The sequence below is a fragment of the Botryllus schlosseri genome, chromosome 7 (assembly GCF_051294905.1).
Source record: "Botryllus schlosseri isolate E-star chromosome 7, Bs_hap1, whole genome shotgun sequence".
Classification (NCBI taxonomy): Eukaryota; Metazoa; Chordata; class Ascidiacea; order Stolidobranchia; family Styelidae; genus Botryllus; species Botryllus schlosseri.
Window position 1 is genome coordinate 9872593 of NC_137242.1, and position 26066 is coordinate 9898658.

Below are 26066 nucleotides of genomic sequence, written 5' to 3' on the forward strand. Positions count from 1 at the left end.
ACACACATATTGTCATGTCTTTAATGCTCCGCGGGCGCCCGGGAGTGGCATTTGTATTGTGGGATCAGATTAGAAGGATCAGACTATAGTCACGTCCACCCGGCGCGGCTATTGACAATGAGCACATACCCTAAGTTTCGGCCAAGGTCTTTCTTTGGTGGCACACTTCGTGAAGTCGCGTGTTGGTCGAAACTGCATGTCTTTTGGTGTGTCGTGGCACGGCATTGACTGTAACCTAAATGCCTATTACTATAAATTAGGGTTGCTTTTAAAACAAAAATCAATTTAAAGCAAACATGTTTAAAAGGAGGCCCCTGTTTAAAGCCCTTGTTTAAAACATGCTTTTTATTGCTTCTTTTTTTAAGCAGATTGACATTGACGATTGAAAATATAGGGTAAATATAGCTCCTTTGACGAAATATCTTTATTATAACTGTTGAACCGACTATTTTGAGGGGTACGTTCCAACCCTCCTATATCGATGTATGTCGGCTAAATCGGGTGGCAATTCTCCTTAGGCTCATTCAACATGTTTTTCGATAGCATTCACACAAATATGGCATAATTTTACAACTTGAAAAATCACAATTTTTAAGTTAGTTAAATCTCTCGAAAATACTCTATAATTTATGTTGGTTTACGAAATACTTTTTAGTTCCCTTCGAGCTTGCTCCCCCCCTATTGGGAAATTTGGGGTGCGGCAGTCATGGACCTGGCAAGAATGCAAATCGTTGGGCGCGATAAATCGTCCACTATAAAAATGGGCGATAGCCTATGTAGATTATGACGTAACAAGCAAATGACGCATCTTTTTAAAGGAAGTTTGTTATCTCATTAGGCCTTTTCAGCGCAATCCATATATTGTCTTCCAATGTAACTACTAAAATGCAAAATAAATGTAATCGTGAGTAATCGTGATTACTTTTCCAATGTAATCGTAATCGTAATCGACTACTTCCTGATTATGCTGTAATCGTAATCGTAATCGTAATCGCGTCATTCAGAAGTAATCGTAATCGCAATCGATTACATTCATGAAGTAATCACCCCATGTCTGGTCGAGTCATGACTCAAGTCATTACAACCCTGCTTTAATGTGATGGATAACAGGCATTATATTCATTGTGGTGGCATGAAAGGTACGTCTTTGAACTCTGACATATTATATTCTGTCATGACGTCATAATGAGTGATACTTGAATACTCGCATCGACTCGAAGCAGACATAATACGTGATGCAGAGTCGACTCAAGTATTCGATATCGCCCAGCCCTAGCCGTGTTTAACCTGCCTTAGTATATCCCACGTAAATATAAAAATCACAACACCAAGCTATTTGAGTAGGCATATAGCATAAGATATCCTAACCAATAAGCATTAATATAATACAAGATAGACGATTTCATCAACGCAACTATTGATACGTATTGAAGTGACTCATATACAATGGACATGGACATATATAAACTATCGACTGATTACATCTTCACATCACCACGAACAAACCGCCGCAACGAAACTGATTGATAAGTCACTAAGGCTATGACGCTTTGCTGTCTAAAATACGCAACGATGGCTCAATATAGAACTGCAAAGAAGGCATCCTCGTGCCTGGAATCTCAGATGAAATGCGCATACGGATGTACGTCGGGGTCATTCGGAGATAGACAAGGCATAGGAAGCGATATTACTGATCCAAGCGAACTACATAAGACTAAGAACGCTATGAGGATTCTATTCGTGCCGTCAAAATATGCAATTGTTCTGCTGGTGGTCGGGGTGGTGGTATCGGACTGTGCGTCAGTTAACACCATATTTGGAATTAAAATTCGAAAAAGATCAAGACTGATGAATGGGTACGTATCTTACAACGAATAGAATGCTCACAAGTCTTTAAGTTTTGCCGGGTGGGGTCGTGGATGTATATATTCCATTCAAGAAGGATCTATTTTATATACTTGTAAATATGTTCTTCGGGCATTGTGTGATGTATTATTGCATATCTAGGATCACGTCGGTCGGCGGTATATATGCGGTTGCCGGTATTGCCACTCGATTTAATGTTTACAGCGTTTTCCGATGTTTTTTATTATTATTAAAAATATTATTATGTTCTTTATGCACAGTAAAACTGATAAATACCCGCATAATCCGGGGAGCAACCTGCCCCCTTAAGGAAAATGGCTAGATTGAAGTAAGCTTTAAAAATTTCAGTAATCAAGTCAAATTGTTATTCCTATGCAATACATGAAGAAGTCAGATCACATAATTGCGGTGGATGAAGAATTGGCAAGTGTTGCAGAGGTAAAGACGATTGAAAATGAAGAATCGAAATTACAGAAATTGTGCTGTGATTTTTCAGTACAAGTGTGGCTTAGTTCAGTGCCTAATACAGCAATCTTCTGGATCATGTCGAATCGAACGTTTCCCGGAATTTCTGGACATGTCTCAAGAGTTCATGTTTGATGCTCGTAACAAAAATGCATGGGGCATCGTTACATCGTCATGATTACGCGAGATACACTTAATTATGTGGATATAGTGTTAGGATTAAGTCACAGGTCATATCTGATCACTCCAAACATTGACTCGAGTCAAATCGATCAAAACTTTTCTCAGACTTTTCTTCTGATATTTCGAGTCATCAAATATTTTCAGCATATGCCGTTTTATTTCAATCTGCGGATACAGATGTATAATTGCATATAGGCTAGACCACGCCGAACCAGTCAAACTTAAACCACGCCGAACCATTTCTATACTACTAAAACGACAAGAGTTTCCGCTGTCATTTATGTAAATTGATGAGATGCTGCCCACAGGACATGTTCCGTTCAAAATAGTATGGGAGTAAACCTACATGCCAGTTATGTTTATTAACTGAAATGCTGCATGAAGGCTATAAAGGCTGCACCGATTGAGATAGGTTTGAAAGCAAAATTTGTTTCCCGAAAGTGCCGATGACCTGATGGCAACCTATATGTAGATAGCCTGCTATGGCGCAAATCTGATAAATACACCTATCTTCTATGCATGAATTTACAGTGGAAAATATGAAGGTGGTGGTGAGCTAATTTGATTAGTAAACATAGAATAAGTTTTGACTATATAATTAGCAGAATCTTCAACCGCCTCGTGACAAATTGTGTTCCTATCGTTCGGGATATCTGCAACAGGATGATGCGCGGATGCATGCGAAGCACCTGGCGCGGGAAGAGAAGTATTTTGGATGCCGATGTCACGGTCGACCGACGACGTGAGTTTATTACCGATAAAATTAGAAATGTACCAGTCGATTTTAGTAGACACAGTAGATTTCTCTAATCAGATTACGTTTCGTGATGATGGAATCGCATCATTGTAAATTTTATGTGTAGTAAACACAGCTTGACACTATATCTTGGGTGTTTTGAAAATTTACCGGAGTAGACTTATCGCATTCACAAAATTCGCATGCCGATAAGAAAAGTGAATAATCAATAATTTAAACATCATTTACATAAGTAGTTCTACAAATATATTGTCAGTCACTGTTTTTGCCCGAAGCCCACACAAATCTTCACATGCAAGACTCCTCTTTCAAAAGGCTCGTGCTGCTTTACTTGACCTCAGATGTGTATCGAAATGTTTTGGGAGGATCGTCACTAGGATTTCGGAAACTGTAATATTATGAGTCGCCCATAGCATAATCTATCATTCTACTAAACACAAAACATTGACAGCGCATGGGTCATTACGGTTGTCTTTGAGTGAAATGTCCTATTGTCTGCGAGCGACATAAACAATTCGTCTGCCAATACGCCGAATTCTCTAATAATAATGATGTTAGAAATTTACACATTAGGCTTAAGTTGATGCAGCCATTTTGTTCGTCTTGCGATGAATCAAACTCCGGACCTTACAGGACGTTTTACTATTCATTAGGAATCGGGATTCGAGTAAAGCGATCAGAGCGCAGGAGGCGACTTCGACCGAGTTGCAATAGCTGTTTTCGGTGTTTGGTTTAACGCATCAGGTACTGCGCAAGTCTATATGCGAGAACGATGAAGTGCATGCTGTGAATCCAGCAAGATGAAGATCTCACATTGCCCCGGAAAGAGCACTGTGTTAACCGGTCGAATATTATTTATCACTAGCGGAGTTCCTACGTAAATTCGAGTGGTGTACACTCATTTCGAAGCATATTATTTGGATTGTGACGACGCCCAGATAATGGACCAATCAGGAGGACAGATACCTGATTGTTTATTCCAGGAAAATATGTAGAATGCCTGGGCTGCAATTGCGTTACGACGAAATACAATTCCGTTGAATATCAGGAAAACACTTTAGACATCTTGAATGTGTTGACACTGAACAGCCAGGGGGTGTGCATTGTAACATCTTCTGTGTTAATCACGTCACAACGAATCACAGCGCTGCTAGAAATAACGGCGCCTTCCACCAAAATCTTCATTCGCCCACTCGTCCTACCCAAATTTTCATCCTGGCTACACCTATGTGTGCGTGATGCATTGTTTATGTCAAAAATTTGGGAATTTGGTTCCGTTTCGTTTGATGTTGAGCTGTTTACGTAGGGCTATATTATATATTCGTGTAATTGGGCGTTGTATGAATTCTTAGTGATTGTCCTATAGCGATGTTGGTGTACATTATCTTACTTTCATGCAGTAGAGATAAAGATTAACGCAGATGGCTGTACCAATACATCTTCGATTATGTTATGGAGTGACCATGAAAGATATCACTCTTAGATTGTGCTGCTTTTCGTTTTAACCCATTTTCAATGGCACAACGGCGTATCAATTCAACTTCAACGACCATTACCACATCCCTGTCCGATTCCCGGATATCAAGATATCTGTATATGATTTCCGAGCCAATGTTTTTCATGCACAATCGAGCATTGTATATGCCGCAATTGGAAATAATCTAGAGTTTCTAGACAGTCATTGTGGATCGCCTGGCTTCATAAACCTGTTTCAGTGTTTGATATTTGAAAATATAAACATGTTTCATGTTTTATTACGAAGATGTTCGCAATCTCAGCGGTAAAATCCGAAATTGCCAGCAGCAGAGCGAAGAATTCCAAAATATGAGGTAGTATATAAAAACGCACAATTATTATCCGTGTAATCTCGGATTAGTTTGACGCATTAGTAGCCTACCATTCTGAGAACATACCTGAAATGTAGATTATCGCCTGAACATCGTACATTCAGAAAATAAATAAATAATGGTGAAGGAATTGATAATGTTGGTGCGTGAGATGAAAGAGAGAATCGCCATCAATATGCTTTTGGCATGGGGCGTCTCGTATCTAGTTTCTACGCTTGAACCTTTCTACGTTGACAGTTTTCCCATAAAATAAGATTATTCATTTGATAACATTTGATTAAAACGAAAGCGATTTCGAAGCGATCAATCATAGAAACAAGGGCTTTTGATCTCAAAAAATCTCCGATCGTAACGCCTACAGTGTTATAATTAAACGGTGATCGCGCTTTTATATCCTGTTTACAATTGCTACCTCTACATCCGCGTAATTGGCAACGATACCTGATACCTATCAGACTAGTTGACCTTCACGATCGTATCGATCAGTCTTATCTGATACCGAATATTGTGTATGCATATTTTCTGTACCACCATCATTGCCATCTGTTTTTATGTATTTCGGTTGGATGAAAATAAAGACTCTCTCTCTCTCTTGAAATTGTCCTTCTGCACTGGTGTCGGACTGGACTAAGTGAGATCTTTGCTGCCAGCTGCCGGATGTGCGATACGAAACATGATATTTTTCGTCCGGTGAAAAATCTGGTTGATTCTTTTGATCACTTCCAAGTATCGCGCTGCTAATTGGCTACGGAGATACCCACCGATAGCGTGCAGTACGTAATAATAAAATGTAATTAGACAAAGTCAAAACCTCGTCGATTGCCCACGGCAATAATTATATAATCAAATAATTGAACAAAATAAATAAACTGTGCTTCCATGTTTTGCAATGACGATTTCAATATTTTGTTTTTGATTCAATCCAATGTAAATAGGGTGAAACTTGAGCGGTGTAACGCAATTTCATGCACTGACGTTTCTGTGCTGTTACAGCGTGTTTTAATTTCAATACAAAACTTGGAATATCAGGAAAACGCGTGCTGTTCGCATCTCCCGAATATCCGAAGCCATGAGCGATATCGTTAACCGTTGCATTATAACGGTTATTCGCTTTGCTAGTGCAGCAGAGCGATAGTATTAAAACTATACTATTTCCACTCGGCTTTTTAGTATGATATAGAGTGGCTGTTCTTGAACATTCTGAGACGCCCCTAACTTTTCCCCCTTTTGTCAAATCATAAACGTCCAAAGGGATGGCGGGGATGTTTGCAATGCATTGCATGATATATATCATAAGATTTAGTATCATGATAGCAATTTGCTTCAGTAATAGACGTTAGCGCAGTTATACTTATTCACGTTATCATCAACTGTAAAGCGCGATTCGGTAATCAGATCGGTCCCTTATTAATGCAGGATATTCTTTATAACAACAAAGATGCATATGTTTGTTTGTTTGTTTGTTTGTTTTGGGGTATTCATGGTGTTTGTCGACTACTATGGTCATTTACACCAGGCCGATATTCTTCTTATTTTCCATAACTGCCGACTTAGAGCACGGCCCACCTCTAGGCATTTTGTAAGACACCGCTGACGCGGATGAGGTGGCGAGAAGGAGCCTAAGTAAACCTCCAACACATAGGTATCGGAATTCGGAAGTCGACCTCGGTCGGACTCGAACCCGCACCCATTGGTGTTGCAGCCGCGGATTATACCACTGCGCTATCTCGCCACTCAAGAAGCATATGTGCCCCCAAGATCGTAATGTCACATCGACGAAAGTCCCTAAGTGAATTTTATCCAACATTTATCGAATAAAAATTCACAGCGTTCTAGTTTGGTCATGCATGGCGTGCACAGCTTTCTGAGGATCCAACATTTATCGCGTGTGTTTCGGTAGAGAATAAAAATATGAATGAAATTCATGCGATATCGTGTAGAGAAGTCATCAGGTTGATAAATAATCATATGCTGGACCCAAGACCGACATTTAAGCGCGGTGACAAAATGATGGTTATGCCCTAGGCGCAAGTGATATTAATGTCACTAAATTATAATAAGACGAGAATAGTACGAAGAGATTCAATAACTACCGTGTCTAATTAAAACTTGTAGTACTTTATATTTTGATGACAGGTAGGCCCTATAGCAGGGGTTCTCAACCCGGGGCCCGCAGACGTTTATTTTGCGGCCCGCGACGTCTTTCATTATGAACGCAATTACTACTGGCACAGTATTGTTACATATTAATTTAGCAACTTTCCTCTCTTATCGAATCGTCTGTTTTGTTTGATTACTCATTCTTTGATGTGTTCTGGTTTCTTGATACATGCTCGCGTTAGAATAAAGAGAATCCCGCTTCGTAGTACACCTTCACAGAGTTTTTCACCCACCGCGAATGGTTTGAACAGAAAAAATAACAAGGAACGGAAAAACGACGAAAACCTGTTTTGTAACTCTGCGTGGAACAATAAATTTGCTTTCTGATGTGTCATGTCGAAGAAGAGTTGTCGTAACGAAGCGTAGAAGCTTAAAATAATACAATGGCAGTTTTTTCTGGAGTTATGCATATCGCCTGATCTAAGAAAAAATCGTTGCTAGCTAGGTGTCAAGCCCAGCAATCCGTATTTCGAGGCATTGTAAAAATTTCCGATGACGTTCCAAATTGCTTGGAATATCGCTAAAGCCATGAAATTTGTTATAAAATGTGTGATTTCAATAAAACTTTAACATACTGTGCGAATATTCGCTGTTTCCCGAACTCAACAGCCAGGACAACATCGCCTGACAAAATTTGAAGCTACAGTTGTCTGATTCAACCGTAACCAGAAGAGTAACAGCAATGTCAGTCGATCTTTTATCGCATGTTCTGAAACACGTTACCTCGTAGACTAGGTTAGCCTAGCATTGGACGAATCCACCGACTCCACAGCTAATTATCTGGGTGCGTTTTATCGGAGTAGACATATTTGCAGAGGAAATGCTGGCAGGGAAAACGTGGGGAGTTCGGCTCTCTGGTGGAAGGGTTTAAAGTCTCATATACCGACTTGGCAACGAATGTAATGCACGCTCCATATGAAGCGATTTACTTGTGCCGCTGGAAGATACATGTTCTCACAAAAACAGCAACTGCAAACTTGCGAACGCTGTCCATTAATGCTTTCGAATGCATAAAAATGTCCGTATACGACTGGCAAATAGGCTACAGTAGCATAAATTTAATAGTAGCCCACAAATACATGGTAATAATTTTCTGCGGCCAGCAGCGTCTTTTGCTGTTCAAATGCGGCCAGTTATACAAGGAACGTTGAGAACACCTGCCCTATATAGTATCCAATCCAGACATCATATATTAAAACTCGTTTGTGAAATGAAATCTGAGACTGAAAATACATCGCATACCAGTGTGATTTTTGATTAGCAACTACACTAGTAGCTGTTCCACTAGTCTAGCAAGTTGTCATTTTCAGAACTGCAATCTGTAAAACAGATTCACGCGTGCTGGACAGATTTGTTGACGATGAGTTTCGGTAAAGCCCACGCATTTTGAGCTAACAACTTAACAAGCGGAAACTTGAAGATTTAGATAACTGCTTTGGACCGGAAAGTATGTGTTGTTGGAGCCGCAGCTAAAAGCAATATGTATGACATGTATTTGATATGTTGCTACATTTAGCAACTGCAATTTGCGACGACGCTTTGTAATGATACATCGTATGATCACAGTCAAAATTATATAACTATCAGGTGCTTATTAAAGCAACAGGATTGTATGTTTGAGCCAACACTAAGTGATGTCTACCGACAGTACACCTCTAGACAAGACAGTGAGGAAGGCAGGTGTTATATCCCCCAATAAAAATTCTAAACCACACCAAGCCATTCGTGGGTGGCGAGATAGCGCAGTGGTATAATCCGCGGCTGCAACACCAATGGGTGCGGGTTCGAGTCCGACCGAGTTCGACTTCCGAATTCCTATACCTAAGTGTTGGAGGTTTACCTATAGGCTTCTCCTCGCCACCTCATCCGCCTCAGCGGTATCTTACAAAAGCCTAGAGGTGGGCCGTGCTAAATGTTGGCAGTTACGCAAAATAAGAAGAATAACGTCCTGGTGTAAATGACCAATTGACCATAGTAGTCGACAAACACCATGAATACTCCAAAAACAAAAAACTCGCCACCTCATCCGCCTCAGCGGTGTCTTACAAAAGCCTAGAAGTGGGCCGTGCTAAATGTTGGCAGTTACGGAAAATAAGAAGAATATCGTCCTGGTGTAAATGACCAATTGACCATAGTAGTCGACAAACACCATGAATACTCCAAAAACAAAAAAAAAAACAAAAAAAATACATTCGTGGAAGCGCAGCGCAGTTTATTAACATTCGTTGTCTTGATGCTGTCATCGTTAATTGTGTCCTGACGTTAAATCAAAAGTAGAATCAGCAAATATATGAACATATCACTACTCACAACTCGTGGATTCAGATCTCAGTTCCGTTTCAGGAGTCAGCATAACTAAAGCCAATGAGCAATGTATTCCAATCTCATCAATATTTCTAATGTATGGGTGTTGGTAATAAATTATTCAACGAGAAAAACATTTGTGTACACCTCTTTTTGGTATATAAGTAGTATAAGAAATCTGGATTACTTTGCTCACTTGGAATGCAATAGAAACTATGTTTCGACTGTTTTACATTTTATTTCTTGGGTTACAACCCGACTTACTCTGTCGTGTACTCTGCGAACGTTTGCTTACCGCACTATAAACATAATTTGAACCTTTTATTTATAGGATTAATTTGAGGCGATAGGCGTGTAGTGCGTCTGACCACCAACGAAACAGCCCTTTGCCAGACCCCAAAACATTGTTCTTGGGCCACCATAGGGTGATCACCAAACTTCTGGGGGACATCGCCTTCCAGAACTCATTTTACGACGGACCTGATCCCCGTTGGTCGAATTCTATTTTTTTCTTATGAGAAGTCTGTGAATGTGGGTTTCTTAGTCGCGCCAAGCGCGAAAGAAAATTCAAATTCATAACTGTAATTTGTTAATAATATTGGTAGTTGAATATATTACAGTCAATTTCTGATCCACGGGATCAGACTTACGGGTATAGAGTTGAGGGTGATAGCGACATCCAAAATTTCGGGCATATATTCATTTTCAGGCGACCTTTTGGCAGCACACTTCGCGGAGTCACATGTTGACTAAAACTTCATGATGTGTTGTGGAACTGTAATGTTCGGCGGCGAAATGCCTATGGCCTAGGTTAGCGTAGGCCCCAGTTTATTTATATAAGTTAGGCGCCTTTTTTTTGAGGGAATGGTGCCCATTCCCCATAGTATAATGAAGACATCTAGTGGCATAAAGTCGAGAGACGCGCAAAGAAATGTATTAAGTTAAATAAATCTACCACATAATTTTTATTGATTTACGAAATAATTTTAGCCCCTAGGAGTTCGCCCCCCCCCACACCATTGGGTGGTTTGGGAGTGCGGCAGAGTCTGGAAACAATATAGATAATTGTCATTATATAATCACCGTCAATGGATTAAAAAAATATTAACGTTTAGTCCAGTGCTTCTCAACCAGGGGGGAATTGGGGGGAATTTTGGAATTTTTAGGGGGGAACCTGGCTTAATTTTTTTAGGGGGAATCTGGCTTTAGCATTGTATCTGAAGATTCACTGGGTTTAAAGGTTTTTTAGATTTTTATGGTATAGAACTGTTAAGTAGAAATTAGTTCTTTATAATTGTATGTTTCTTTGGCGGATTTAAAGCTTCGTGTATATGTTTAAATGCCTTCCGTAGATATTACACCCCCTGATAAAGTGAGGCTCACGAGACGATTTCGTTGGGTCCGCGACAGCCTCACGACCAAATTGCTACTAAGCAGGAAAAAGTCAAGGCGAATTCAGCACAAGGCCGCTAGTGAAATTATTTAACTTTTTAAGCCAACATATGAGCTAACGTGAAAACATACCAAATTCATCGATTCAACTCAAGTCCTTAGCAAGCGGACTTGGTGATTTATTTTTCGCCAGCGGCTACCCGACCGGTCAAAAACAGGTCAAATTTGACTGTACTTTACCAAAGTTTAGTGCGGTCCGCGTTCGCCATAGTTCGGACATGTCTGAATATGTTTTGCCATTAATTGCTCAGTCAATAAATGGCTGCGCGTTAAAAAGAACATTTTTTTAGTCACAGTCAACTTTTTCGTAGGGGGGGGGGGGTTAGCTCAAATATCGGCCAAGGGGGGCACGAGACGAAAAAGGTAGGGAACCACTGGTTTAGTCGGAGACGAGTGTCAGAATATACATACATATCATCGATTACCGAGAGCTAATACCTGAGTAGTGAACAAATGCGCGCAGTATGCACCGAACATGGGCTCAATTTGAAATTATAATGGAACGTGATGAATCGGACACGTATGAAAGTGAAAGAATATGTAAACTGCCACCGTCTAGGTTGCCGTTCTCATGCCAAATTTGTCAGTGGCGGAAGGCGGAATTTCCAAACACAGACACTCGACCAACATGCTCACTTTTTCTGAGTAATCCCGCCTGCTGTAAAATATCGTTTTGGCGTTAATGAACGCGCTTTCCAAGTACATACCAATTAGCATTATCTGCTGATGAAATCAATCGGGGCTTACGCTGAATCAATCGTGCTGTCTGTTTCGTGAGCGTCGGCCTCTTATATCCTGCAAGTGTGATGTGCCGTATCAGGCCGTAAGTATCGTAGGCCCCGAGCCAATATATAATATAGGGAGCCATAGGCAATGGGCATCGATTCGGTTCTAGTTTTAGTGTTTTCGTGATGTCATGGCAATTCCATGTTCGAAACAAATCCTTGTCAGGTTCCAGGAAAACCATTTATTCAAGTCTAAACGTGATAGGGCCGAAACGTCGAGTGCAACTTTGATTGCATCTTCGTGTCAAAGAGCTTCGTACAATGTTTCGTCTTACATTAAATCAATGGTTCTTAGCATTTAATAACCTGGAAAGCCCTTATACGCTGATTTACAAGCCTTCGGGATCCCCGAATTTTTGCTGGGCCATATTACCACCACATTACTCATCTAATTACGCGTCTAATACATCACTATATATTACTGGTCCGGTACACATATGAACCGTGTGTCAACTAGAGTGTTGAAAGAACGAAGCCATTACACGTGGCGAGATAGCGTAGTACATGAGTCACCAACCTTTTTGCAACCATGAGCTACTTCTTGGGTGCTGATTGAAACGGCGGGCTACTATGCACATCCGCCGTTTACCCGTACCAGACTGAATTTCCACTTTTATGTTCATATCACTGGGCAGAAATCACTCTGTGGGAAGACTTTTAAGAGAGTCTTGTAAAATTAAAACATCTTAATTCAACTATCTTGCCACAAACATTTTTTAAGAAATCATGAATTACTTCGCACCATGTTTATATTAATTATGCAACAACAGTCTACTCAAATTTGTAAATGAATCATGTCACACTTTGGACTGGACATCATGTTATCTGTTTCTATATTAGTCCGTGGGAAGCCTGACATTGCATGCTATCAACTAGTACACTGTGCTCTGATATGTAACTTGGCACTGTAACTGTGAGTGAGTCTTCCAGGTGTACATCAGTAAAGCTGTTCTGTGTTTGTTTTTGATGAATTGTACGTCAGAAAAGGCTGATTCACAACGATAAGTTGAAGCAAACATGCTTGCAACCTTCATAGCTGCTGCGCATACGACACTGACCGTTTCCGTTTCAACAAGGAAACAAAAGTTTGGTGCAGCCTCGTGGACTATGAAGGTGGAGGTCATTTTGCCGTGTTACCATTTCAAGCTACAACTGTTCAGCATACAGGCTCAATAACTTTCGTTTTGCAGGACAGCAGCAACGATTACAGAAAGTTAGAAACATAAACTTGAGTTGATTGTAAGAGAATCGAGCTGTGTCAAAAGATACAATACGTAATAGGCATCCAGACATTGAAAATCTGCTAGTGCCTCACGGCTATTTGCTACCGAATAGTAATGTTGTTTGCTCCTTTGACATTGCCCTGGACGTCGAGCTACTATAACGCAACCCCCGTCATTTCAAGAAGACCGTGAATGGCATTCCGTCATGTCGCCTGTAGGCGGTGTTCCGTCTCCTCAGTCTTATTGTGATTCGATTACATGTTGGTTAGGGTTACCATACGTTCTCCTTTAGGAGGATTTGTCGTCCATTTTCGGGTTTTTAAAAATGTCTTTCGAGGACGCCTAAATGTCCTCCTTCTTGAGATTTTGTACTCTTTTTTGAGAATTTTGGTTAAATATAGGGCAAAATTCGATCTATATACAGTAAATCAGCACTGAAGTAACGGTCCGGCGGCTATTTCGGGAGCTGAGCCCGAAATTTTACCTTTTTTTTAGTCAACCGACCACGAAGTGGAAAAAATGTACCATTTTTTCAAGATTTTCCACCGGTATTCTAAGTTTAAAAATTTAGAAAAAGTGTCATCCTTTCCCGATTCCAAAATATGGTAACCCTAATGCTGATATATTACTAATTGTAATGGTGGATATGTTATATCATAATTTTAAGTGTTTATATATATATGTATTGTCATTTGTAAGTTACATGTTAGCATCATTCAAACAAGAATAGCTAAATCAATCAATCTAAATAAATAAAAGCTCACTCGTAAGTGCTGCCATTTGATTTATTTTTAGAACGGGTTCGCGGGTTACTCATCTGATCCTCGTGGGCTACCTGGGGCGCGCTGGCACCGCGCTGGTGACCCCTGGCGTAGTGGTATAATCCGCAGGTGAAACACTATTGGGTTGCGGGTTCGAGTCTGACCGAGGTCGACTCCAGAATTCCTATCTAAGCGTTGGAGGTTTATCTAGGCTCCTCCTCGCCACGTGATCCGCATAAGCGGCGCCTTAGAAAAAGCCTAGAAATGGGCCGTGCCACAACTCGGTAAATACGGAATCAAACATAAAGTATACCGGCCCGGTGTAAAATGACCATTGTATTCGAAACACCATGAATATCAAAACAAACAAACAAAACCATTACACAAGATTTTTACCTAAAACAACACAGTCTGATGAATATTTATTGCAAATCATTATGCCTTTTGCTATTCCCTTTCAGAGACCAGTTCAAATGCGATGCTATTGCCTTTAGAAAGTGCCTTCGTATTGTTCGGTCGAAAAGCCATACCGCAGTTACTTGGTTGCAAATGAGCTTATGGAGTGTTGGAGACAGAATCAGAATTTCAGAAAGACATATGACGGGCTTTCGATTTCGAACCCCCTAACCTCCCCTGGACACGCCACTGCACACGACGTGCCATCATAATAGTAAATATTCAATTACTCTTCGTCACCATTTAATTACTGATAGCGCTTAATTGCATGTAGCTAATGGTGGCCAAGACGGGCGTGTTGTCACGAAACGTTATGAAGAGCTGCATCGTATCAATGTAGAGTACACGCATCTGCGCATGAGGAAATGTATATCCATTTATACACTCACAGGAGGGGAAGGGTTTGATTGAGTGCATTATGACGACGAATTATCAAGAGCATAAGAGAACAAGGCTGTGAACGACACGAACATTCGCGTGAATAACATTTATCTTTTAATTATGGATTATGATTATTCCAAAAGCGGAAGGATTCGGCTGCCTTCGTCAACTACTACAGCGATAAGAACATTTCGTACGCGCCGCGGTCCCTATCGAATTACCATCTTGGGGAAATAACCATATCTGTGTACGCTCGAGTAACATGATGTTTCGAAAACATTTTCGTTGCTTCGCGGATGATAATTAGATATCTCCAGCCGCTCGTACAGGAGATAGCAGGCTTATACAGTACAGGCATGCAGTGGGTATTAGTGAAGAGATAATGAATCGTTATGAAAAACGAAGGTAACAAGCAATTTAGAAATGAAACTGGAGAAAATCAGTTATGTTCAAATCCTCCATCTTAATTACATGGCAGTGGCTCTTAATTTTTGTAGTCTTGGCCCTCTTTCGTACTGAATATTTCGTGACCTGCTTAAAGCTCCGCTCTAAATGTTGAAAAAGTCTATCTCTGTAGCTTAGTAAGGACAAGTAAACAGATTCGTGAACTACAATATGATGTATATGGAAAAAATTCATTCGTGTTGTGTTGGTTATTGGCTATATTTTAAATGAATTTGAACTCGTTAGCAGCGGACTGTCACCGATGTCCACGAATCTGTCGACTTGTCATTACTATACCACAATTACAAAAATCTTTGTAAATTTCTTGTTCAGTTTGCTGCATTTACGGGCCTTCGCCATCGATGACTGATGAGAGTCGGCCAAATAGCTTGGAGTGGAATAAAGTGGGCGATATGAATATATTGTCCACAGAAAAAAGAACGAAATTAACTAAGCTTTTCGCAAGATCACAATTTAGAGAAGCTCGCTTGCCCATCTCAGAATATTCCCGTGGTCCACCGGTTAAGACCCACGGTTCTGTGCGGAGTACGGTAAGGCTATGTGTCACGTAATTGAATTCGGGATCAAATACATTCGTCAACTAAATTATGGAAAATTACACATAATCCGGGAATCAACCTGCCCCCTAACGGAATGGCGATATAAGTAATTTTATAAAATTTCAGTACCTAATACAATTAAATTGTTAGTCCTATGCAATACATGGAGAAATCAGGTTACAGAATTGCGCTAGATGAAGAATTTACAAAGGGTTGCAGAGGTAGAGATGATTGAAAATGAAGAATGGAATTTACAGAAATTATTCGAAATTGATTGTTTCACTGAGTATGAGCGTGAATTTATAGACGGTTCTTGGTGATCTCGACACTTATAGCATTTGGTATGTAATTTAATAGTATATTCATATTAAAAAGAACCCGAATATGATATGTATGTATTAATGTTTCCACGAGGGAGTTATGCGGTTATAGGTTAGGCTTAGGGCTTAGGGCCGCCAATAACCGAATTCACTAAATGACAGGTTCAACATGCCGAATTCAGTAAATGCTGGCAACAAGCCCGATTCAAGCCCGATCCAAGGAAGCACGTGAGCATTAATAAGGATTTTATACAAAAGCCAACATGAATTTATTATTGCCGCATTGTTCATAAACCTAGATCAACGACAGGTCGTCGAGGTGCTATTGCATTCGCATGGCCGCGTGACTCGATATTTTACCTGCCTTATTACATCCCGTGCGTGAAAAAGGAAGGTAATTATTCATAATATTCAAAACCCTCTAAGTTATTTGATAAATGGCATTTCATATCTTAACTAATAAACAGTATTAATATAAGATTCTATATCTCAGCCAAGCAACTATAGTTACGTGTTGACGCGACTGATATACAATGGTATATAAACTATCGACTGATTACGTCTTCGCATCAGCACGGAAATCCACCACAACGAAACCGATTGGCATGTCGGTAAGGCTATGACGATTTATTGCCCGAAGGACGCAACGATGGCTTAATATAGAAGTGCAAAAAAGGTATTCTCGTGCCTGAAATCTCTGATAAAATGCACAAACGGATGTACACCGGGGTCATTTGGAGATAGACAAGGCATAGGACGAGATATTAAAGGTCCAAGAGAACTCTATACAACTAAAATCGCTATGGGGATTGTATTCGTGCCGTCAACATACGTAATTGTTTTGCTGGTGGTGGGGGTGGTGGTATCGGATTGCGCGTCAGTTAACACGATAATTGGAATTAAAATTCGAAGAGGATCAAGACTGATGAATGGGTACGTATTTTACAGCGAAGAGAATGTTTAAAATTAATAGTTTTGCTGGGGTTGGTTCGTGGATGTATATATCCCTATTAGCAAAGATCGATTGATGTGGATTTGCACATCCGTTCCTTTCCATCCATCCATTCATCGTGTGATGTATTGTATAACTGGAATTACGGTGGTATATAGCTGTAGCCGGCATAAAATTGAGTTGATCCAGCCGAGCTTAAGATCGCTTACTCCAAAATGCTTTGATTTCAGTCTGCGAAGTATTTACTTGTATTTATGTTGGGATTAAGTCATTTCTAGTCCCTGCAAACCTTGACTTGAGTCAATTTGATACTAAAGTGTTCTCAATTTTAGCGTGTAGAATTTCGAGTCAATTTTAAGTCATCAAATATCTTCAGCTTCTGTCGTTTGATTTTAATGTGGGGGATACATGCATAATTGTATATAGGCTACCACGCCGAACTGGCCAAACTTGGTGCAATGCAATTTCTAATCTACAAAAACGATATGAGACACCACAGTTATTTATGTTAATTGATGAGAATGCTGCCCACGGGACATGTTCCATTCACCCAATAGTATGGGATTATGATGAAACGTACGCGCCGTTCATTGAGTGAAATGCTGCATGAAATTTATGAAGGCAGCACCCACTAAAATTTGCGTGAAAGCAAAATTAATTAGGTACCGGACCCAGAAGGTGCCAATGGCCCGACTGCAACCTATGTAATATACGCTATGACGAAAATCTTGTAAATATACACCTATTTTCTACGCATGAGTTTGACATGCGAAATACGAAGGTGGTGGTAAGCTTATTAGATTAGTAAACATAAGCTATGTTTTGGCTATAGCAGGATATTCAACCAGCTCGTGACAAATTGCGTTCCTATCGTTCGGGATATCTGCAGCAGGATGATGCGCAGATGCATGCGAAGTACGTGGCGGGGCAAGAGGAGTATTACGGATGCCGGTATCACGATCAACTCTCAACGTGAGTTCATTACCGATAACATGGTAAATGTACATTAGGGCTGTTCAAAAATAACCTTTTTTCCTGAATCTTGCTGGTTACTTGATTAAATCGTTAGGTTGCCTTAAAAAACGACGCACACCAAATTTGAATTCATTCCAAGCAATATTCGCAGATTTCGTAGAGTTTGAAAATTTTGAATTTGCCTAAAAATGCAAAAAAAAATTTTTTTCAAATTTTTCTGCCAACCCCATGAACTTGTTGCGCTGTCTTCAAAAACGATGCAAAACAAATTTGACTCAATTCGAAGCCGTAGAAGTAGAGTTATTTCAGTTTTTCTTTGATAATTCTGGGATTATCCTTGATTGGTGGATCATTCTAGAATTATCACCAAAAAACTTGAATAACTCCGCTTCTGCAGCTTGGAATTGGGTCAAATTTGTTTTCCATCGTTTTTGAAGACAGCGCAACAATTTCATAAGGTTGGAAGGAAAATTTGAAAAAAATTTTTTTTGCATTTTTAGGCAAATTCAAAATTTTCAAACTCTACGAAATCCGCGAATATTGGTTGGAATGAATTCAAATTTGGTGTGCGTCGTTTTTTAAGGCAACCTAACGATTTAATCAAGTAACCAGCAAGATTCAGGAAAAAAGGTTATTTTTGAACAGCCCTAATGTACATGTAGATTTAAGTAGATACAGAAGGTTTACTTAATCAAATTACGTTTCGTGCTGATGGAATCGTATCATCGCAAGTTCCGCGTAGAGACAGCTTGACATAACCCTTGTAGTGTTTTGAGAATTAAGACAGCATTTACATAAGCAGTTCTACAAATATATTATCAGTCACCATTTCCCACTCAAACTTTCACATGCGAAACCCTTGTTTCAAAAGGTTCATGCTGCATCACTGTGCATTGGAATGATATGCGGGCATCATCATTCGATTTACGTAACGATGAACAATAATTTCATGAGTCATCCATGCCTTAAACTATGATTCGAAATAAACTCAAAACATTGACAACGCATCGCATGGGTTATTATGGTTGTCTTTGAGTGATATATCCCATTGTCTGCGAGCGATATAAACAATTCATCTGCCAATACTCCGAAATCGCTTTTGAAATTTAGATATTAGGCGTAAGTTGGACGCAGTGCTTTAGTTCAGGGCTCAATAACCCTTAAACGAATATGAAACTAGTCTTACGATGAAAAAAGTATACCGAGCCTTACATGAGGCTGTTACTTTTCACTAGAAACCGGGATTCGAGTAAAGAGATCAGAGCACAGGAGGCGACTTCGGCCGAGTTGCAATAGCTGTTTACGGTGTTTGGCTTAACACACCACGTACTTCGCAAGTCTACTGCGGGAATGATGGAGGGTACGCTGTGGATCCAGCAAAATATAGATCCCAAGTCGGTCCCGGAAAGAGCACTCTGTCAGCAATTTGAATATTGTTTATCAGCAGCAGAGTACGCAAATGAAAGTGATGTACGCTGATATCGAAAATGCTTATTGTTTGGACGGTGACGACGCCCAGATATTGGACCAATTAGGAGCGGACATGCCGGATTGTTTATTCCAGAGAAACATGTTGAATGCCTGGGCTATACTTGTGTTATGACAAAATACAAGTCCGTTGAATTTATGGAAAACACTTGATTCATCTTGATCGCATGAACATAGCTAGGGGATGAAAGGCGCTCATGTCCCTCTGGATTTTCCATTTGGACACAGAGACGTCATCTGCGTTGATTACGTCACAATGAATCACAGCGCCGCTAGAAAAATTCGTCTTCTAAAAAAATCTTCATTCGCCCAATATACACCTGTGCGTGATACATTGTATTTATCAAAAACTTGAAATACAGTCTCGTTTCATTTGATGTTCAGTTGTCTACGTAAACATGTGTAATTAGACGTTTATACGAGCTCAACGATGGTTGCATGCAGTGGATATTTATATTGACGCAGATGACGGTACCAATACACCTTCGATTATACTATGGAGTGACTATGAAATATATCACTCTTCCATTGTGCTGTTTTTTGTTTTCATCCATTTTCAATGCTACAGAAGCAGTTTCAACAACCATTAACACATCCGTATCCGATTTTCACACATTTAGACATCAGTGTATAATTTCCAGGCATGTGTTTTTCAACCACAATCGCGCATTTCAAATGCCACAATCGGAAATTTTCTAGAAAGTCATCGGAAATTATCCGGCTTCAGAAACCTGGTTCAGTGTTTCATATTTGAAAATATAAAAACGTTTCATGTTTTGCGGCTAAGATGTTGGCTATCACAGCGGTAAAATCCGAGATTGACAACAGTGGAGCAAAGAATTCTAAAATATCAGGAAACATATAGAAGCGTGCAATTGTTATCCGTTTAATCTCGGATTAGTTTGACGCATTAGTACCACTCTGAGAGCATTCCTAAAATACAGATTATCATTTCGATTGACAAAGTGATAATGCCCCAAAACACTGTACCTTCAGAATAATAAATAAATTATGTTGAAGGCATTGGTAATGTTGGTGTGTGAAATGAGTGAGATGATGATGTGCGAGAAAACCGCCATCAATAGGACCGCCGTAGGCATACAGCGTCTCGTATGGTTCCTATACTCTTGTGCTTGTCTACTTTGAAAGTTTTCGAGAAAAAATATGATTATTTAGTAGATAATATTCGATGAAAACGAAAGTGATTATGAAGCAATTAATGATTAACACCAGGAATTTTGATATCCGTAAATCTTCAATCGGAATGCTTACAAGTTTTAATGTTTTAGTTAAACGGTAAGTGCGACTTTATATCCTGTTTACGGGGCTCATTATCCTAAATTGCACTAATTGATGGTACGAAAAAATGTAATATAATAAAAAATCACAGAAAAGTTGTCATATGCTGGTCTAGCGTGAATCGCACACGGTTATTCTGATCTCGATATCTCAGTACACATGAAATGTATATGACCATGATTGAGATTAACCTGGTCAGCTGCCATCCTTACCATTGATTTCATCGCGACCCAATTCGAGATTTCGGAAGAAATTGATTTCAGTTCCAAAATAATTGTTGTTGTTGTTCAAAACCCTGTGTCCAACATCACCATTCCTCGCTAGCTGATACGATTTCATCGATAGTAATAGCATTTCCTTGAGGAAGAATTGACTGGTATGAATGGGCAAATCACTCTAACGTGCAATATCCAGACAGTGCCAAGACCGAGACGCTTAGAAAACGATTTGATACTCCGCCGCAAGATCAAGCTTCACGAAAAGGTAATTTTCCAACAAGTATAGGCTAACCGTGTCTCGCTAACCCCATTATCGATTCCTTATAGTCTCCGACGAGTGTTGTCAGTAATCGTTCGCAGTTCATAGTTCAAAATAGAATGATGATAGTGATTATCATGATAGTATTTGTTACATTTGTATTTCTTTGATAAAATATTATTTCTTTTGGGGCAATTATGCCCGTCGTCCATGTTAGATAGCACAGCGTTGTACTGACGTAATGTTTAAAAACGGGATTGTAAAACCGTGTGGCCTATTTTCTCTCGATATTGAATTGATGCGGACGGTGGCCTCTACAAAACTTGAAAAGTGGCCAGCGATCCTGGTGATCCCGATGACCCCTGATATAGACCAATTATGCAATGATTAGTTATTAACAGAGCTGTGAAGTCGAAGTCGGAATTTGGCTAATTTTCGCTTAATGGAGTCGGAGTCGTGCAAGCTATAGTGGCTGGAGACGGAGTCGGAGTTTGTAAAAACGACCCTGACTCTGACTCCGACTCCAACTTCTTTATTATGAAAACAATTGCTTTCAAAGGTATCTTTAAATTACTAATACTAACTGAAATACCATCAATCACTGTTGATAACGGTATAGATCAGGGGCGGCCATAACCCGCGGCCCGCGAGAAGGTTTTGTGTGGCTCCCGAGGTAATTCTCGAAATTGGTTAGTGCATCAGGTAAAATTGCAAGGCCAACCCAAATTTGATTAGCCTGACCGCGAAATTTGATGATGACTAAAACATTGGCGAAACCAGTGGTCCAGCCACATTTATCGCAGATCTTCGTGTATGACCATAAAGTCGAATATTTCGTAGAAGATTTACTTGACTTGAAATTTTTCTTAGAACTTCGCATGATTTATTGTCACTCGATTTCTTGCATTTAGTATTGATGCCCCCTACTGTAAATTATAAATACGCGTAACTTACCATTAGAGATAACGTGTCGCCCAACATGCGACTTCGCTTGTGCGCTCGCTACGAGATCGTCGGCGATGAAATATTTGCACAAAACGATAGAGGCATGTTCACCGAAACCTGTGATAATGCTATGTCTAAACGCCGAATAATCCTGTCCTTGCCAAATGAGCCCAGTGGTATACAGAGGCGACGCGCAATATATGCAAGTAACATATTTATTTATCGAATTCATTCATTACCTTTGACAAAATTTCGCGCTTCGCGCGACCAGGACATGAATGCACACTGCACAGTTGCACACATAGTTTTCATGACATAACTGCTACCAATTTTACAGCCTAGTAATAAAAGTCATGTTTTAATGTTACCTAATTCGGTTCGCTCCTATTGGACGACTAAAAAAAGGTCAAGTGGCCCGCGAAATGGTTCGTAAATCTCATGTGACCCTTTGGCCAAAAAGGGTGGCCCCCACAGATATCGATAAAATTGGACATTATTTGCAAATTACAATTCAGTTGCATAGAGGAAGAAAAACGAAATGTGCATATTCGCGATCCAGTCACAAATTGATGCAATTTTTGGAATTATACCATGATACTGTGACAGAGTAAATACATTGTGTGGTTTTGTAAAATAGTAATATTGTTGTATAGCCTAAATATAACCAAACGCTGCTTCCCGCTTGATAAAAGTAAAAAATATTTAAAGTGTAGCTTAGCTGCTTCGGTCGCACAAATGATTACGAATGACTGCCTGTCATAGTCCTTGAATACTTCAGTTCATGTGCATGTGCAAGTGCATGTAGACTAGACATATGATATTTCATTGCTTCTTAAATATCGTTTCTGACCAATGTTTATTAGTAGTGAAAGTGTGTGTGCTTGTAATCAGTATAGTGTGTAATGAGAAAATTAGTGAGTTTTTTAGGTATATATGGTGTTTGTCGACTACTATGGTCATTTACACCAGGCCGATGATATTCTGTAACTGCCGACTAATAGCACGGCCCACTTCTGGGCTTTTTGTTAGACACCGCTTACGCGGATGAGGTGGCGAGGAAGAGCCTAGATAAACCTCCAACACATAGCTATAGGTATATTGCCTTGCTGTCGCTCATTTCTATCACTAGCAGAGTGAAGATCCGGAGACTAAATCCAGGATTTTCGACACCTTTTATCAATATGCACTGGCGATGCGTCTGGACTGGAGAATATGATATCATGTTCGGGAGCTCATGTTGAAGTTGGCAGTTTGTTAATCTAATCGTCATGTCCTAGTACAGGTGAAGTTTCTAAGACAACGACTCTGAGATAAACGGGACCAACCGGCAACCTGGTCATTGTATTAATACTAGCCTAAGACCAGTTTTCAAGTACGAAAAGCGAACCGATGACAGAAGCGAAAATGATACGTTGTCCAAATTGCCTGGGCCCATTCATGAATGATTTCCAAAGGTGTATGCATTATACCTTGGGATTTACACTCAGTTTTATATCCCTGGTGTGGCCAAGGATGTAAATGTCTTTTGAGTACAATATTTGAATTGAAAAATGGTGTGACATCATAACGCTAAAGTGTAATTTTGCATGGGACATTCTTGCCTATACTGATTTGGCTTCAATGTTTTCAATTTATTGAAATGTCCCTGTGTAGCTTTCTTTGATCCGTTGACTGTGGAAAAGATGGAAAATAAGTCTGAGTGTATGACGCTTCACCAACTTAGGCATTTTTTATATCCCGCACTCGGATTGGACTGGATCGAATGTATTGGATATTATTTATATTCACGAGAATCTGTTTTAGTTTAAAACCGAAAAAGATTTAAATTTGCTGTGGGTAAATATTTAAAACATTGCAGAAAACGTGCTGACTTTGTCATTTGTTGAGTCTTCTCGTAACTTCATTGGTGTTAATCAACGCACCCCCCTCGCATTTTACGATTTGTGCAATAGATGTGACCTTAATTTCTAAACTAGTATATTTTATGTCGATCTAAGGTTTTTTTAGTTGACAAATCTAGCGTTTTTTCACGAACCTCGATTGGAAACTACTGCTCACTGTGCTATACATTTGATCATATGTCACTCGGTACCGCCACCTGCTGCGAGATAGTGAAGTTACAAGTGTGTACAAAGTTGAAGTGTACAAATAAATCGACTCTTTGTTACATCGGTTCTGTCTTACCGATGGCAAGAATTGATTAGAAACTTATGTACCATACAGTAGTGAAAGTGGGCTATTACCTCCTGAAATGAAAAAAGTTTGTTAATACGGTACCGTCTAACTCAGGGGTGGGCAAACTACGGCCCGCGGGCCGCATGCGGCCCGCAACACCGTTCTGTGCGGCCCGCGAGAGTCTAAAGCAACTTTTGAAAATATTGATTAAATGCGTAGGCTACTAAAAACCGAATTAATGCAGAGACTTGATTAAACTTTTTTTTAGTATATTTCAGCATGATAATGTGACTCTCAAACTGGGGTGAGCGCCCCCCTCGGGGGCGTGAAAGCATCTAAAGGGGGCGCGAAGCTGAGCTCGAATAAAAAAAAATTCCTCGCTATGCGCGATTGTCATCCACTTCATAATTATTGCTCTTTATTAATTCTGAATTTCATATTTAAAAATCTATCATCCACAGTCGTAACCTCCCATGCCATCAAATTATCCGTCAGGTTTGCTAGCATCCTGGTTGCGTTTTGTGATATGCCGATAAGGGGGCTCGAAATCTTTCGCCATCATAAGGGGGAGGGCGTGTCTTAAAAAGTTTGAGAACCACTGTTCTAAGGTAAATACTTCCTACGTTATTTTTTATGTTTATTTCTGGCGCATCAGCATGATCTCAAGGCCCACACAGTTTGAAAGGTTTCAACTGCTAAACATCACAGAAATCCTAAACGAGATTGACATAATTCGGATCACGAGTTCAAATTGGACATTCCAGTTCTAATTATTTCAGTGATGTGCTTATAAAAAACGATTCGCGCGTGACTTAGGTATATTCGTTCTCTTTATGCGTAGAATAGGGGTATTTATATTTTATCTACACATAGTAGAAGTGTTTTTGAAGCTAACATGGTTATGATGCTGTCAGCATTGTGTGTCCTGGAACTGAACTAAAAGTGGAATTAGTAAATCTATGAACAAATCGCTGCTCACGGATTTAAATTTCAGTCCTGTTCCAAGAATCAGGACAACCGACTTTCATCTCTAAAGTTTTGACAAATTGGTTATTGAGGTCCACCAGCCTATGAAATCACACCACTATGTTTGTGACGCGTGTACGATATCATCAAAGCAATGTTTGGTTTGTTTTAAATTAGAACATATATTATCTCCATGTCCTCACTATATAATCAAATACCAATAATACGTTTTGGTTTACAATCCTAATTTTATATAGTGCGGCCCGCGAATGGATTTATATGTTGAATGCGGCCCGCGAGCTCAAAAGTTTGCCCACCCCTGGTCTAACTCTATCATATAGCCAGCATAGCCAGTATTCGCATTTCCCTACAATAAATTGACATCCAAAGCGCTAGCTGTGAACGAAAAAGTGTTTTTTAGTATTTACCCTAAAAATTAAGTTAAAAATAAATTGATGACACAAATAAAAATGATACAAATGTTATAGGTGCTAGTCCCCTTACATTACATCGATTACCTCCTATAAAAGGTCTGATCAGGTAATGACAGCCAATAAGCTGAGGTGGACCACGGGGAAATTTAGCTTGACCCCCCTGTGATAAGGCGTGCGCAGGTCGCTATGAATTCACTCTTTCAATACTATTCCAAATGTAGGTTTCTTGCGCTATGCGCATTCTCAGACTAGATCAGGCACATCGTGAAAATTGCAATACCAGCATATCAAAGTTTGGTTTATTCGAACCACCAAGCCGATTCAGACACACCTGAACAGTAGACATGCAGATAGGCTACAACAATATATGACTCACTGATAAAATTATTTG

General features: G+C 39.8%; 1 protein-coding gene across 3 annotated transcripts; it reads left to right on the forward strand.

Annotated features, from left to right (window-relative positions):
• The first annotated feature begins 1063 nt into the window (after window positions 1-1063).
• LOC145443316 (uncharacterized) lies at window positions 1064-20774 on the forward strand. Of its 3 annotated transcripts, none has more exons than XM_080321296.1 (3): window positions 1064-1856; window positions 17749-17888; window positions 19127-20774. In XM_080321296.1, the coding sequence occupies exons 1-3, from the start codon at window positions 1543-1545 to the stop codon at window positions 19207-19209; spliced, it is 537 nt and encodes a 178-aa protein (XP_080177422.1). In that variant the 5' UTR covers window positions 1064-1542; the 3' UTR covers window positions 19210-20774. The 3 variants fall into 3 exon arrangements, with proteins under 3 accessions (XP_080177422.1, XP_080177421.1, XP_080177423.1); XM_080321295.1 differs by lacking the exons at window positions 17749-17888; window positions 19127-20774 and adding exons at window positions 3117-3256; window positions 3925-5032; XM_080321297.1 differs by lacking the exons at window positions 17749-17888; window positions 19127-20774 and adding exons at window positions 3120-3256; window positions 3925-5032.
• The last annotated feature ends 5292 nt before the right edge of the window (window positions 20775-26066 follow it).